This window comes from Notechis scutatus, chromosome 6, assembly GCF_049901735.1.
Source record: "Notechis scutatus isolate UNSWTSFEM ecotype Mainland chromosome 6, rNotScu1.2, whole genome shotgun sequence".
Taxonomy (NCBI): domain Eukaryota; kingdom Metazoa; phylum Chordata; class Lepidosauria; order Squamata; family Elapidae; genus Notechis; species Notechis scutatus.
In genome coordinates, this window is record NC_142014.1 from 64,791,866 (window position 1) to 64,808,807 (window position 16,942).

At 40.8% G+C, this 16,942-nt stretch overlaps 1 protein-coding gene across 4 annotated transcripts in view; it reads left to right on the forward strand.

Moving 5' to 3' along the window:
- Window positions 1-16,942, forward strand: part of DENND5B (DENN domain containing 5B) — a 115,661-nt gene that overhangs the window by 81,705 nt on the left and 17,014 nt on the right. For all 4 annotated transcript variants that reach the window (XM_026695098.2, XM_026695096.2, XM_087968519.1 and 1 more), the window contains 6 exons: window positions 2,817-2,948; window positions 3,798-3,950; window positions 4,464-4,542; window positions 6,161-6,242; window positions 11,763-11,891; window positions 12,825-12,946. In XM_026695098.2, the coding sequence (XP_026550883.2) occupies window positions 2,817-2,948; window positions 3,798-3,950; window positions 4,464-4,542; window positions 6,161-6,242; window positions 11,763-11,891; window positions 12,825-12,946 (697 nt within the window). The remainder of the gene's footprint in view (window positions 1-2,816; window positions 2,949-3,797; window positions 3,951-4,463; window positions 4,543-6,160; window positions 6,243-11,762; window positions 11,892-12,824; window positions 12,947-16,942) is intronic.

The following is a 16,942-nucleotide window of genomic DNA, read 5'->3' on the forward strand; positions in this document are numbered from 1 at the left end:
ACCATTATAGTGCTGATGGTGTTCTAGGGTGTTAATCTTCGTGCATTCATTGGTTGCCTAGAGTTGTTTTACATAATATAGATGGCATGCATTTTTTTCAAATAAAAAGACAGCATAATTTTCATAGTAAAAATAAAACAGGCATATTAAACTGCTAGACTAGTTTTCTATAACTCTATATCTTGCGTTTTCATGTACACATATCTGCACACATACAAGTGTGTGCCATCCTGATTAGCTCCACATACTTTAATTATCCTGATTATAATATCAGCTGTGTTTTGTTGTTGACTTCTTACCTGCTGCTATTGCAACGTCCTTGGTGATTATTTGATGGGCTTTCGGTCCCTAGAATTAGACATCTTCTTCAAAATCTATCACAGGGGTGTCAGACTCAAGGCCCACGGGCCCTGAGTTTGATACCTGGAAACAGTGAAGGACCGGCTCGTGGTGTCTCTGCCAGTGAAAACAGAGTTTGAACTCCGTTTTTGCTGGCAGAAAGTTGCAGGAAGCTGTCACAGTCAAAAACAGAGTTTGGGAGTCTGTTTTCACTTGCAGAGCACTTGGACCACCACAAGCAACTACAACATGGCTGGCTGTGTCCACCCCACCATTCCCATCCCGCAGTTTGAAGTCGAGCTGGCCATGTGCCCCCTCCCCCCGAGGTCAAACACAACGCTGATGTGGCCCTCAATGAAATAGAGTTTGACACCCTTGGTCTATCGCTCCCTGCCTCACTAGCTAGAGATTTTTCTACCTCTAAATTGAATTAGATATAGTCTTGTAAACAGTCCATAAAGACAATATCACTGGATGTTTACTCCAACTTATTCAATGAGAACCTTGCTTTGAATGGCCAACACAAATTCCCTTCCTGTTCTTTCTTTCTTTTTTTCTTTTTTTTCTTAGTTTGTTCATTACAATGTTCTTTCATTTTTCCAGTTAGTTGCTGCTTGATATATTCAGGATAATTGGGGGGGGGGGGGAGTGTATAAACTATGGAATGCTGCTACAAAATTATGGATTATATAACATACCCTAAACTTAGGAGGAAGTTGGAAGTTTCAAGCTTTCCCAGTATTGATCTTTACCATCATTCAAATGATGTGCATTACCGTATTTCAAGTGATTTATACAGTATAGTACAACATTTTTTAAAAAAACCTCATGAAATTAACATAAACATAATACAGTAATCAATTATAGAAGCAACTCAGATCTACTGTCAGCACCACAGCTTATTGGAACAATTTTGGTCTTAACAACGTTGCCAAAAGTGAACATGTCAATGTGTTCCATAACATGGAGGCCACTGTTGAGAAAATGTCCTCCCTTTGTTTCTTGTGGAGTGGAGACCTCAGCAATCTTTCTTGGGATGAATGCTCAGATCTGGCTTACTCTGGTCGGGAGAAATACTACTACTAGATATATCTGCCTGAACATGTAGGACCTTTAAGGATAAAACTAGCACTTTGGACAGGGGCTGGAGGCCTATTGGTAATCAATGCAGTGAATTCCACAAAGGTGTAACATTACTTAACTTGTAACTTCCTGCTATTGGGATGTTGCATTTTGGCCCCGTTGCAGCTGGAGAGTCATTACATGGGTGGTCCCATATAAAGCATATTGCAGTAGCTGAAACATAAAGTGATGAGTACATGAATCACAGTTTTTAGGGATTTCCAGTCCTAGGAAGCCTGCAATTAACATGCCAACTAAAGCCAGATGAAAGCTTGCCCCGTATGCAAAAAAAAAAAAAAAAATCTATTTGCTATCTAGAATTCTGCTACTGCAGATGGAATAGTTGTAAGACACTGAAGTCATTTTTTGTGACATGGAAGCTATATAAATTAGATTAATAAATAAATCCATGAAAACTGTAATACAGTTATAGTTTTAGGGCAGGGAAGCCTTACAGACATTTCTGATAATCCTGCGGTAGTGTTGTCCATTCCTCTGTGTGTTATGTGTGTATTTATTTAGGGACATACAGAGGGGAGGGAGGAATCAACCATGAAGTTGATTCATGATAGCAGTGTACTTAATTCAAAGATCAGAAAGGCTGAAGGAAGCCAGGAAAACTTGAGGATTTCAGCCCCTGTTGAAAAGATGTTCCTGATCTCCAGAAATTATTTACTGAGAAGCAGGAGGTTTACTCTTTGAGAAGCATCACAGGTTTAGCCCGGTCTATGTGTTTCTCCAAAGGCAGCCAGCAGAAATATTGATTGATTGATTGATTGGTTGATTGGTTACATTTCTACACTTCCCCATCTCACCTGAGTGACTCTGGGTGGTTTATAAATAAAACATAGAGTACTATCAAAACCAGATAAAAAACAATTAAAAACAAAATTAAGAGGTAAAGTGAATTCCCTCAAGCAAGCAACCACTCCTAGGGGTGCATATCATTCTTAGGCCTCTCCTCATGCCAGTGGCAAGAGCTAAGTCTTGACACTCTTCCAATTACTTTGGTAATTGTGTATATATTGTATATATTGCATCCTCTTAAAAACAATTCGCATTGTTGCCCATGTTACTCTTTGAAACATGTTGCTTCTGCCTTCATGTAAATGCCTTACATGAAACAAAAAACAATTCCCTAAAGGATAGGGAATGATAATGCTTTTTCCCAAAACCATTTTAAAAAACCCTTCTGTACTAGTATCCTCTGCTGCCAGCTTCAAATTACCATAATGTATAGTTATTACATTTTGGTACAAAGTTAATTAGGAAATTATATCAGATTAAGCAGGACAGTGCTGCCTGTACTGGTTTTTTTTTATGTTCATTCATGTTCTCTTTTCTTACTGGATTAGAAATACATGCAAGAAGCAAGGACCTTGGGGAAAAATCACAGGCAACCCAAACTCTCTGATCTTTCTCCTGCTGTAATTGCTCAGACAAATTCAAAATTTGTAGAAGGTTTGCTCAAAGAATGTCGAATGAAGGTAAGTTTGTTGTATGTACGTGCACAGGCAAAACATCCATGTTATAAAGTTAGGTAGTCTCCCAACCCACCAATGCTTTTTCATTTTGCTGTTCTGGGATTTTGAATTGAACGATAAATGGTCATCGTTCCGCATTCTAGTGAGGGTCCCACTTTGTGGTTTACTTGGTATAACAATTCAGGTAAACAATGCAATTGAAATTCACATGGACAGAAATTAAAATATGATTGATTTATTGTTATCCTGTCTCTCTTGAATGAACAGATCTGTATTGTTGGATATCATTTTTTTAGGGTGAGTTCCAAAATTTACATGTAAAATTACATCATAAGATAGAACAGGATCATCCATAAAACCACAGAAAATTATGCATTCAGAAAGCATGAAAGCAGAAAACTTTCAAACCTTTTAAAAATTTTTTAGAAGAATAAAAGGGTTATTTACGTTGGCGCAGTAGTTAGAGTGCAGTACTGCAGCTACTTCTGCTGCCTGCCAGCTGCCTGCAATTTAGCAGTTTGAATCTCACCAGGCTGAAGGTTGACTCAGCCTTCCATCCTTCCGAGGTGGGTAAAATGAGGACCCAAATTGTTGGGGGCAATATGCTGACTCTGTAAACCACTTAGAGAGGGCTATAAAGCACTGTAAAGTGGTATATAAGTCTAAGTGTTATTGCTATTATTTCTGTTACTAAGAAAAATAACATCATGATTCCAAGTGCATCATCCTGTTGAGAGTTTCCTAAGGATAGGGCACTCCATTTGATATAGTTGCCTTTTGACATTTCAGAAAAGGCAAAGTTGAGTTTAAGTTGAGGATTTTAAGCTTTGTAAATCACTTGCTTGTCTGCAGACCAAACGTATGCTAGTAGAGAAGATGGGCCACGAAGCAGTGGAACTTGGCCACGGAGAGGCCAACATCACAGGGCTAGAAGAGAATACACTGATTGCTAGTCTTTGTGATTTGCTGGAAAGAATTTGGAGCCATGGATTACTGATCAAACAGGTTAGTGACTTGAAAACTCAAATATGTTCATCTTCTGTATTACTTCTATACATTGCTTTGCCTAAAACATTCATTGCTGAATATCTTGTCCCATGTCTTGGAAGAGGTTTGGAAATGTTTGAACAGCCTAATTTGACTGGTCCAGAGTCAAATTATAATTAATGATGATTCCAAACTCCAAATCAGTAAATGAAATCTCCAAGCAATCTCATGTAAATTTTGACATGAGACTTCAGATTCTTATAATCTGGTATGGTTTTAAGTTCTATTAAAGAGAGAGATCCCATCTAAATTAAGGAGAAATTTCCTGACAGTAAGAGCAATTAATGGCTTGCCTCTGGAAGTTGTGGGTGCTCCATCACTGGAGGTTTTCAGGAAGAAACTGGACAGCCATTTGTTCAGAATGGAATAAGATCTCCTGCTTGAGCAGCGGGCTGGACTAGATGATCTACAAGGCCCCTTCCAACCCTGTTATATTCTGTGTTCTAATTATCTGTTTATTGTTATAAAAAGGGGAAATCTGCATTGTGGTCCCATTTAATTCAGTACCAGGAAAGAGAAGAGAAGCAGGAGCAGCTTGCAGAATCTCCAGGTGAGTATTACAGATGTTTGCAGGGATAATGTTCCAAGAACTATTAGAAGGACTATTAAGAGACAATGAAGGAAAAAGTAAATGACAGCTCAGCTTTGGGAAGGATGGAACCTTTGACAGAGACTCTAGTTTTTTCCCCCCCCAAATCCTTTTTTTTTTTTTTTAATAATTGCTCTTTGGACTTGAAATAGTGGATCTAAACCAGGGGTGTCAAACTCAATTTCATTGAGGGCCACATCAGGGTTGTGTTTGACTTCGGGCGGCTGGGGTGGACATGGCCAGCTCAACGTCACTTGTGTCAGCGGCGCCTGTGGTGGCCCGAGTGCTCTGCTAGAGAAAACAGGCTCCTGAGCTTTATTTTGGCCTGTGATGGCCTCCTGCAACCCTCTATCAGCGAAAACGGACATTGAGTTCCATTTTCACTGGCAGAGGCACCGCGGGCCACTCCTTCACTGTTTCCAGGGCAGCGCCACAGGCCAGATCTAAGCACCCCATAGACCGGATCCATCTCCCCAGCCTTGAGTTTGACACCCCTCATCTAAACCATCTGATTTCTACTCAGTAATAAAATAATATCTTTAGTGGTAGATGCATATTTACACCCAAGAATATAATGTCTCAGATGGTCTTGCATAGTTGCAGCATTTTAGTATAATGTATATAATGAAATTAAAAAAGCTATTATTCTTGTAAGTTAGGATAAATGATTATTTTACTCCATCAAAGAAAATAGCACAAATCAAAGGTTTACCGTACCTCTTCTAGGTACAAATATCCATTTAAGCAGATTTGTTGGCATGTATTCATATTTTTAATGCTCTCCCTCGCTCTCTGATTAGGAAGGTACAAATATTTGTCAGTTGGGAATGATGATGAAAGTTTGGGAGAGTAAAACAAAAGTGAAAGATCTAAGGAATCAATTGGGATTATATGACTGGACAGAAAGTAAAGTCTTTTATTTTAGTCAGGAAGGTCAAAAATTCTTTTCTCACCTGTTAAATTGTATAAATATTTAAGTCTTTATCTGGTCAGAATGAATAATTCTAACAAACTTACTGAGATCAGGGAGTGTTTTTATTTTACTGATATGAAAAATATGAGATGTAAAAACTGATATCAGGTTATATGTTTAGGTATAAGTTGCTTTTTTTCTATTTTAGCATTGTATGTTTACATTAAAACTTTTCTCAAGTGTAAAAATTCTTTGGAATAAATGTAGTTTGGTGCCAACCTTTGGCTTGCCCTGTCTAGCACAAAAGCTAAACTTAATTGGTCCTAGTTAATATGTGGATGAAGTTCATCTGGAACAGAAAATAGACTGGGATGTCAAAAAGCATCATGGAACAAGGCAATGGCAACCTTCTGCAGTACGGATACGAAAAAAAAAACCCCTACTTGTCAACAAAATCAAGAGTCAAGTTTTTGATGATTCCCCTTGAAATGTTCAGACGTAGCTCTGGATTAAATAAAAGGGACAGCCAACTGCCACAGCCAAGGCTATTCTTTCTGTGACTTAATTTGGGTAGATTTCTCAAAGAGGTTTAATACTTTAGTAGATTTCTGTACTGAACATGTTACTAATAAATTAATGAATCTTCTCCTCGCTACCACTCTACAGTTGCTGTTGGACCAGAAAGAAGGAAATCTGACATGGGTCTTATGTTACCTACTTTAAGAGTTTCACTTATCAGTGATATGAGGTAGGACATTTAATTCCTAAAACTTTGGTTTTAAAGATTTATGCTTCAAATGGAAAAATAAAAGGGCTACTTTATGCATCAGAGCTTTATGGCTGTCAAACACAGTTTACCGTGGAGAGGTTTGTGAGTCTGAATAAAAATAATATGAGAAGGAAGTGAGACAGGATTCCTCCTTTCAGGAAATGTTGTAAATTGGACAGTAATGGTAGACTAGGCTAGGACAACAGTTCAACCCTCCAGTTAATCATGTAGGACACCTAGGCCATTCATCACATTTGTCAGGTTAATATACCCATCGCAAACCGAACTCCAAGGCAATCCATCTCCTCAAAGAACAGGTTTATTTGTTGAGGTTCGCAGGCAGCTGGTACAGATGGTAGCGGAATCGGACAGTGGGGAAGAACAGGGACCAGTCAGGGAGTCTGGAGAGGACTTGGACGAAGGTCCTGCGTTCGATGCAGGGATGGGCCCAGGACCATCTGGGAGTGGGATGCTGACTCCAGAGCCTTCGGAGTCTGGCACCAGCGAGATAGAGGACCCAGGGGAGCCTGTTCCCAGTGCGAGTATGCGCAGAGCTGCTAGAAGGCAAGAGCAGCTGAGACAAAAGGGGTGACTTGGGAGTAAGGCTTGGAGGTGATTGCCCCTCCCATAAGGTATAAAGGACAGGCAAAGGTGATGAAACCTTTGCAGGAAGCAAAATAGTTCGATCGGTTCAGAGTCATTCTTGAAGCTCTTTGTACTTCGGTTGGTTTTTTTGTACTTCGGTTGGTTTGTGTTTCTAGCAGACATGATATTCTTCCGATTAAAATCGAATTCCGGTTTTTGGAATCGCCCCCTTTCCCCCTTCTTCTCCTCCTTCCCCTCCCTCGGAGGCCCGAGTCAGGAGTTGCTACCGCTGGCGCGGCTCTGCGTGGCTCCAGTCCGCGTTGCCTCAGGAAGGGAAAGGCAAAAGGAAGAGCCGTGGCGGCGCTTTGCAACGGCAGCAGCGGCTCCTGGTTTTGCCTTTCCCTTCCCAGGCAACGGGACTGGCGCTGAGCGCGCCGGCGGTAGCAACTCCTGACAGCCCCAGCTGGATACCTGAGCGGAGCCGGGCGGGCGGGCGGGCGGTGCGAGCAGAGGCCGCTGAGCGGCAGGAAAAGGGAGCTGGGCAGCGATTTCTTGGCACGCGGTGGGGGTCTCTTTTGGCCGGCCCCGATTTTTTTTTCAGAGGGGAATATCATGCCTGTTCTAGTTCATTTGATACATCTGTTATTGGCAGCACTTCACAGAAAAGGAAAGGTGTGTGCCTATCTCTCGGGACTGTTTGAGATTAATTCCAACTGGGAATGAAAACAATTCCCAGAGTTGCAATAAATTAAGTCTTAAGTGTGTGCGTAATTACGGTTTAGGAAGCCTTGGTCAGAACATTATTCAGATACATCATCTAGGCACAAACTGGTGGAAAGCCAGCACTGAAGGTTCCCGCGCTTTCCACCACATTAAAAGTAAAAGTTTCTTGTTTTCTCAAAACAATAAATCACATTGTCCAATCAGGATACTGGCTGGTTGCTTGGCGACTTCTCTCCTCCTCCTCCTCTGGCCAGCCAGCCAGCCGTTGGAATGTCTCTGACTAAAAAGAGAGCTATGTTGTTTTGACTACAAAACTCTGATCTATCTCTACTCTCCCCCTTCAACTCCAAATTGTGTTAGCCTGAAACCATGTGAGGATAACTCACGATAGAAACAAAAGCCCCAATGCAAAGGGACAGGCCACAGGCAGGTCAGCTTCAGGCTTGACAACATCTCTGTTAGTGTAGTTTATGGATGTTGCCTATAGGCCCTGGAAGGAAGATGGAATTATCTATCATTATTATTACAGGTGGTTCTTGATTTAGGACTGGTTGCTTAACGGCTACAACGATTCATTTAATGATCTCGCCCCAAAATGTTGTAAAATCAGATCCAGTCACATGGGCGCTTTAACTTATGACCGTAACAACTTAAGACTCTAAATCCGGTCCCAATTGCAGTTGTAAGTTGAGGACTATCTGTATTATCATCCCATATCATTCTACTCCAGAATGAAGGCCCCTTGAGCTGCTTTCCAAATGCTTCAACATGCTGCAAGTTGTTTGCAGGTAACACCTCTAAATGAATTACATCACCTCCCCAGTGTTTCTTTGGGCATTTTCTGGGTCTTTTAAGGTTAAATGGTAACCAATCAAGAGTTATTTTTGTGCAGTGTTGATCTGTTCGTTGTGTAATATGGCTGGCCCATTGCCATTTCTGAAGGTCTACCTGCTTTGTTATGATGCATACTCCTTTCTGGTTGTGGATGTGGATGTGTCTTAAGATAAACAATTTGTATGTATGCCATGAGTGTACGTGAAGAGATTTCCATTCTATGTAAGTATTTTGAGCTACACAAATACTCAGTTCATTTGAAAAAGCCCAAACTTCATATCCTCTTTGTCTCTGTCTCTAAAACAATGTTCACTTTCAGTTCAGCTCTCCCAAAAGGTATTCGTGACCCAGATCCAGATATGATGGTCACGTGACTGCATTTTGGATGCTCGGCCGGTGGCCTACATGTACTGCCAAGCTCAATTATACAGTTGTAAGTTGAGGACTACCGGTAATTGTCGAGTTCTATGAGAAAGCACATATGCACTGGTTTCAGTCATCTAGATCAGGGGTATCAAACTCAAGGCCCATGGGGTACTTAAATCTGGCCCACAGGGCCAGCCTGGAAATAGCAAAGGGCCAGCCCACAGTGCCTCTGGCATCCAAAACAGGGCACGGGGGCAGTGTGTGGCCCTCCATGCCCCGTTTTCGGCCTGGACGGCCTCCTGCAGCACTGGAGCCCCCCATGGACGGCCTCCAGCACATGCCCCCTCATTCCCCATTTTGGCCGGCAGGGTGCTGCAGGAGGCGTCCGTCCCATCTCCCCACCCCAGCTGGCCCACAGAGGAGAACTACAAAGCTGATCCGGCCCTCGAAGAAAACTAGTTTGACACCCTTGATCTAGATCCAAGCTAGTGCACAGGACGGCATATTCAAAGCATCCTTGCCAAAAGCCTGAACATGATTATTCCTTCCCAGATTATAGCACCCTGCTGAGCTGCAGCATAATAGACTTATCGTTGGCCAGGTCTGATCTGCTTCCCTGCCTCATTGCTTTGAGCATATTTATGCATACAGCAGAGAAAGCAGAAGCCAGGAACGAAGCTTTTAGCTTTTTGATCTGAGGCTGCTAGGGCTTCTCCTGGGTGCCACTAATATTATTTATTCTCCCGTTGTTACTCGCTTGCTTGCATTTTCCTTGGTAGTATCAGGAAAATGATTGATGTCACCAAAGCTGTGCTTTAAATGGAACTCATCAAAAATCGAGGAGTGGGAAGTTTCAGCTTTGATGTTGTCTCTATCAAAAGGCTTTAAATAGTTACAAGTGAGTGTTTTTCATCACGTGCTTATCATATTTCTCAAAGACTTTTGATCACATGCCTGGTTGTGCAGTGTGTGTTGCCCCAAGAGCTGCTTGTCAAAGACAGTGCCCCCCCAAAAAGAGAGGAGTCTTGTTTTATAGCAGCTTGGATGGTTGTGTGAGTCACAGCTCAAGGAGAGGAGCTGTGGGAGTCACTAAAAACTACAAAAGGAGCTGGGAGAAGATTATCTCACTCTTTAAATGGCTGGATGAATCAGAAGGGCTCATTTAACCTCTTAATTTCATGCAAGCAGTGGAGGGAACCACAGTTTGCATTGTTATTGTGTGCAAAAACTGATGAAGGAAGGTTGGGATATGTTAATTAAGTGTTGACAGCAGCACTATTTCCAGTGCAGCAGCAAGCAAGCTCTGCAGTATTTTTTTTTTTAAAGTTTCCATACATTGTAATGAATTGCAGCCGTGTGGTACACGGTGGAATCCACCTTTGCTACAACGGTGCAGCAATTGCTGCAAGAATGGGGGCAGGGCTGGCATAGGGAGGTGCTAGGGAGGAAATTTCTTCCAAGCAGCACATATTCACTGCACCATCCCTTCCCTTTGCTCACTTGGTCTAAGAATGGGAATTGGGAGAAGGCGCAAAGAACCAGAATTGCAGGATCCATTCCGTCAAAATGCACTTGTTTTTGACTACACACAACTTTTGCTTGGTTTGCTTGCTTAGCCTAACTCTTGTCGTTGTGCCATTTATGATATATGGGAGCTTGCCCTAAATATGCGGTTTTCAGGTCATACTTCTCCAACTACAGGGCCATGGCTGAGATCCTGGGACCTTGAGGTTCACAGACTGTGGGGCTCCTCTATAAAAATTTGCTGCTGAGATGTTACTTTTGAGTGTGAGAGAAAACATAAGTTTTGCACATATCAGTGGATTTTGCATATATTTCAGTGGCTGGTTTGTTTCATTTTCTTCATTTCAATTTGCTTTCTAACCTTGTTTATTTTTTGGGGGAATGGTTCCCCCAGCACACTGTACAAAGACTAAGCATGGTCTTTAAACTGAAAAAAAGTTGCACCAGCCCTATTCTGCTGTACAGGCCCAATGACCAAGCCTTTTCAGCTTGCTAAGCTACTCTTTCCTTTTCCATAATTTATTTATTATATTTTTACCCTGTCTTTATTATTTTTAATAACTCAACATGGCCAGTATAATTAATAACTCCTTCCTTCTCCTATTATCTCCATAACAACAACAACTCTGGGAGGAGGGTTGGGCTGAGAGAGAGAGCGACTGGCCCAAAGTCCCCCGGATGGTTTTCATGCCTATGGCAGCACTAAAACTCACAGTCTCCTGGTTTTTAACACCTTTACCTCTACACCAAAGTAGCTCTACTATACCAAAGGGATGATAATTCATTCTGAGAACTCCCAAGTAGTCCAAATCTATAGGCCTTGTTTTATTATCTTGTGCTGACCAGATCACAACATAAATTTTGTAGTGAATCATGTAGAAAACTAGACTTCCCTTTTAAATTTCTCTTCTTATTTATAATTTTATTACCATTCCCTACATACCTTTAATTTCACTGCAAAGAAACTCTTTGCTGGCTGAGGAATTCTGGGAGTTGAAGTCCACAAGTCTTAAAGTTGTCAAGGTTGGACACCCCTGCTCTAGATGGAGATTCTGGGTCACACAGAGTGGTGATATGTTACTGGTTTGGCCCGGTTTGGTAGTTAAAAAAAGCCTCCGAGGATCAGCTGAGAGGAGAAGGAAGAGAAAAGTGCAGGATCGGCCCTTCCACCCGCCTCTGCGCTTTTCTTTTCTTTATCCTCTCAGCTGCAGGCCTCAGTTGGTGTGTGGAAAGGTGCACGTTAGGTGCGCGCGCACATGTGTGATCACCAAACCAGTAGTGGAACAGGTAGGATCTCACTGCTGGTCACACAATTTGTTAATGAGCTGAAAGGACATTCTCTTGATTCTTATTCCATGAGCTTGAGGTTTCTCCAGCCTTACACTAATAGTCAATTTTTTTCTGTAGTGTGGAAATGCTTTCCAATAGATGTTAATTGTGCTTCTTCTTTTTTTTTTTTTCCTGAAGGCACATTCAGAACATGAGTGAAATAAAAACTGATGTGGGTCGGGCTCGGGCATGGATAAGACTGTCTCTTGAAAAGAAGCTCTTATCCCAACATCTCAAACAGCTCCTCTCTAATCAAGCTCTGGCAAAGTAAGTTCTCCAAGGTTGGTCCTTCCTAGAACAGTGGTGGCTAACCCTTTTGGACTCCTGTGCCAAAAATGTGAGCGCTCGCGTGCCAATACCCAGAAGGCAATGCATGCGCCCTCCCACACCCCCTGACCATGCATGCGCAATCCCTCCCCGCAGTGCCCCCTTACCTGCACTGCACCTCCCAGCTGATTTTCAACCTTCCAGAGGCTTAAGGAAAGCTTCTGCAGCCTTTGTAGGCTGAAAAATAGGCCCGTTTCATCACTTCCCTTATTTCTGGAAATACCGGAAATGACAAAAGAGGTCTATTTTTCGGCCTGCAAAGGCTGCAGAAGCTTTCCTCAAGCCTCTGGGAGGCCAAAAAAGGCCTCAAACGGGCCAAAAATCAGCATGCGCAGTGAGGTAAGTTTGTCTGTGACTCGTGTGCTGGCACAAATGGCTGTGCGTGCCAGTTGTGGTACACGTGCCATAGGTTCGCCATTACGGTTCTAGAATCTTCATTTCAGGTAGCAATTGGATGTGAATCTTTTCCAAGAGAAAGTCACTCAAAGTCAAAGGGGGCTTCGTACTAATTAAACAAATTAAACAAATTTGGGATTGCATATGAAGCCTCTCTTTAATTCTACTTGAGTATTAGGAACCTTTGCTTGGAATTGAAGTAGCCTGAGTTTCAGTGAAGATCCTGTGTTGTTCCAAAGTAGCTTTTCCAGTTAATGTTCTTGAAAGTACTACTATCAGCCTCAACCAGCATGGCAATTAACTCTTCATTCAGTTCTAAATTATGAGACTGAAAGACAGAAAACTTGACTGGCCTAGAATTGAAATGGAGGAGGGGGAGAGTTTGAGTTAGATTTTGTTACGTCACTGAGTTTCTTGAGCTCAGAATTCTTTTGATTCTTTACTCGTTGTTCGTAAGATATTTCTTACTCCCTGCAGGAAACTGTACAAGCGGTATGCCTTCCTGCGTTGTGAAGAAGAACGGGAACAATTTCTCTATCACCTTCTTTCTCTCAATGCTGTGAATTACTTCTGCTTTACAAGTGTCTTCACTACCATCAGTAAGTAGGGATAAAAGGCTGACTGTATACTTCCATTAAAAAACCTGTAATCAAGCCATCCAAAGGGAATTATCTGGAATTTTCTGGGAATTATCACAGGATAATAGCACAATGTATGTTATGCTACATTATGTTATGTTACAACTTTCCCAACCTGGATATTTTCCAGCTAATATGGACTTCAACTCCCAGAATTCTCAGCAATGGACCTGCTGGGAGAGAATTGAAATCTATAAATTTAAAAGATTTTCAGTTGGGGAAGACAGTTTAAGAAGTGGCCAAATTCATATTTTGTTTATTTAACTATAATTAATAATATAACTTGTTTAATAATAATAATATAAATTATCATTACAATATTTAAATGCCTAGTAAATGAATTCTATAGCATGATATTTCATAGTTGCCCAGAGTCACTTAGTTAAGATGTGTGCCTATAGAATTTGAATGAATAAATAAATAACACAATAAAATCAGAATAAAAAAGAAATGCACAATATAAAATTACGTACTTTTAAAATAATGCATAAGGGACAGAAATATATCTTGGATAACTAAAGTGTTTAAAATATGGAAGAATATACACATCTTAGTCTAGAGCTGCAAAGCACGGTGAAGTCAGGGGGCCATTCCTGAGAAATTCCCATCTTCCTACCACCTTCCAAGGTTCAGAACGTGGGTGCATTCAAGAACTTTATTATATACTTATGGAGAAGGTCTTCTGCAGGACCCAAGATCTTTAGGTCTTCGCAAAAAGGCAGGTGACTTCCAGGATTTTGAATGGTTATATGGTATTTTCACTCTATTAATCAATAGACTGTATTAATTAATGGTTCCAAAGTAGTTTAAATCATGCTTACATTAACCCAAAAACAAATGTTCTAGACTATAGTCTTTTGAATGGTGGGTTTTCTTCACCCATGGAACCCTGTTATCCATTGTAACGTCAAGCAACAGGTATGAGTTAGAGTTGTGGTACAAAAGTTTAGTAACAGTTATTCTATTCCAGATTATAACTGCCACTCTGCTGCTAATCTTGAGGGTGTGGCATGTCTTAAGGATAACAGTACTAGATTTGGGGTGGACCGTGGGGTGGCTTCATGGAGCATTTGAAGAGCACTCTCCCCAAATGGTTGACTTGATAGTGGTGGACATCATAAAACTCTCATTTTATCAGAAAGCAGAGAATCCCTTCAGGATAAATGTTGGTCCAGGAAATTTTTGGAAATTAAGATTATACAGTTTGCTTTGGTTGCAGCATGGTAACATCACTTTATGTGTTTAAATTAAAAAGAATCTGAAAAATAAAAAAAGTAGGTGTCCTTGTATTTACCTAACAGATCCCAGAGTCCTTAGAGTTCCTTGTTTATATTTATGGACACCCTCTGGAGGAAACATTTCTAATTTCTAATTTCTCCATTGCCAGATTAACTTGCTTATTTTTGAAAATAAGTAATTTTTATCCTGAAGCTATTTTAATTGCTGCTTTTAGACTGATATTTTTGTTGTTGTCGTATCTGCTATTTTTCCATTTAAGCCAAACAGCGAATATTTTTTTACATTAACAGATGGGCAGATATTGATAAAATAATTAAATAAAACACTTTGAGATGAAAAAACATATTGGATCATATAAAACATCCAGTTACCTATAACATTCTAATAGATGGCTCACGCTAATTTCAATCCATGTTAATTTTAGACATGTTTGTGATTATTTTAAGTTTAGGTTCATGTATTTATTTTCTGGCCTGCTTCTATAACAGACTGGATTTTTTAAAAAAAGTTACAAATAATTCAGTGAAATAACCTTTTAGTAGATCATAGTCCTCTACCTCTCTCCACCTCCCATCTCACCCCAGGTTGTGTTTTTCTGAGCCAAAAATAATATTACAAAATAATATCTGAATAATGCCTTCTGATCCATGGGTTGCCTGGGAAATGCTGCTAGAGTTCTTCTCTTTAAATGTGACCAAGCAAAAGAGGTTTAATGGTCTGAACAATTAAAAGATTTTTAAAATCTAGATACTATGGAATCCTGACATAATCTGTTTTAATTTTCTAGGTTTTTAAAATTTATATATTTTTTTAAATGATGTGTATCATACTCATTTCCCTGAACTTAATATATCAGGCATTGAATGATCCAGGATTTCTGTCTTTTTCACCAAATCTGCAAGTGGGTTTAGGCTGAGTCAGAGATGTCACAGGGCCACTGTTTGAAAGTCCCTTGGGTCAAATCCAGCCATCTGGTCACAACAACAAAGATGGAGAACTTCTGGGAATCAGCATAACGTCAATCATATGGCCCTGGTTTGCTATCGGGGTGGGGTTTTTTTTTGCAAGACCTGCTGATTTACAACCACTTCATACATACAGTGTAGTTTCCATTCATTTTTGCATGATTCCCAAGACAATACGAACACTTCTAATAGTACTGTTGATGTATTTATCTACCCAATTCCTGAATGATTCTGTGTGGCTTGTAAAAAAAAACCAGATAGAGGAAAAACACAACAAGCCAGAAGAGTTCTAACTATCAATAGAAAAAAACCAAAAGCATTGGGAAGAAGGCGGAGCCTCCTCGCTGACGGACCATAGATTGCGACTCTCTGCGGCTATGGTCCGTGCTCTTTCGTTGGAGAGCCCCGATCATTACGATTAGGGGCTGAAGCTGTCTTGCGGGGGGCGACGGAGTAAGGGGAAGCCGCAAGCCAGGTTGAGGGGAGCCGCATCTCCCCTCCTGGGCTTGGTCTTTTCCCCCCCTGAAGACGAATGCAGCTGTGGTTTAAAATGGCCACCCCGAAGAGGAGGACTCAGCTGGATTAAGCTTTGTGCAGGAAGGAAGAAAGAGGTCTTAATTTCCGACAATGCCCTGGAATGATATATTGGTAGCATTGTGGGAAAATTTGGAAGGCAACTGGTAGAACTACCTTCCTGGTGCTGATAGAAATATTTGCAGCTCAGGGATAATGGCAACAGCTTAAAGGTGACACATCTGAACCATGTATTGCACTGAGATATACATTTGTATTACATATCTTACAAATAACATTTATTTGTGAGCATCATTCCATAGTAATATATGCCTTAACCTGCTGCTATGGAAACGGGACAAGAATGACTTCTTTTTTTTTTTAGGTTGGGGCTTCTTTCTTTGATTTTTGCCTCTGATTTTTCCAGTTTTCTAAAAATAAAAATGACATGAATCTGCAGTTTCTAAATTTATCTGTCTTCCCATTTTGGCTGTGTAGTAACAGCAACATCTAGTGGATGCACACGTTAGCATACAATAAAAAGACAACGATTTTGCTATGCAAGATGCATCCTTTCAGCTAGCCAAGTCATGCTGATGTTATTTTCTCTTCTGTGCAGAATTCAACATCCCTGCAGGGAAGCTTGGTTTCAATTTGTTAATTGTCCGATTTTCCAAACTTAGCCTCACAAGTACCTAAGTACTGAATATGCAAAATGACATTTAAAACAGTTTAAACCATTTTAATGTGCACAATGAAAAATAAGTAGTTTAGCTAACTTTTAGAAGGTTGCCTCCAAATCTAACTTCCAGGAGGGAGGTTGTCCTGAAGTACAGAGGCCGTGAATGAAAAGCAGCATCTCCTTGCCTCAGCCCAGCAAAATCTCATGATGATGGGACATCACCAGCAAATTTCCCCAGAATTGAAATCTTAGGATGAGTCAGTTCTGACTTGAGAGGACAGTCCTCCAGGTACAAAGGTGTAAAGCAGGGGTCCCCAAACTTGACAACTTTAAGACTTGTGCACTTCCACTCCCAGAATTCTCCAGCCAGCATAGAGCAAGTCTTAAAGTTGCCAAGTTAGGAGACCTCTGGTATAAAGGCTTAAAAGAGATTTACAGCTTAAAAACCAGCACTGTGAATTGCACTGAGAAACCTATTGGCAGCAAGAGAAGTGTAATTATGCTCATGGCTATGAGTGCCAGCCAACTAACATTCTGAATTGTTGCTTTTGAGCAATC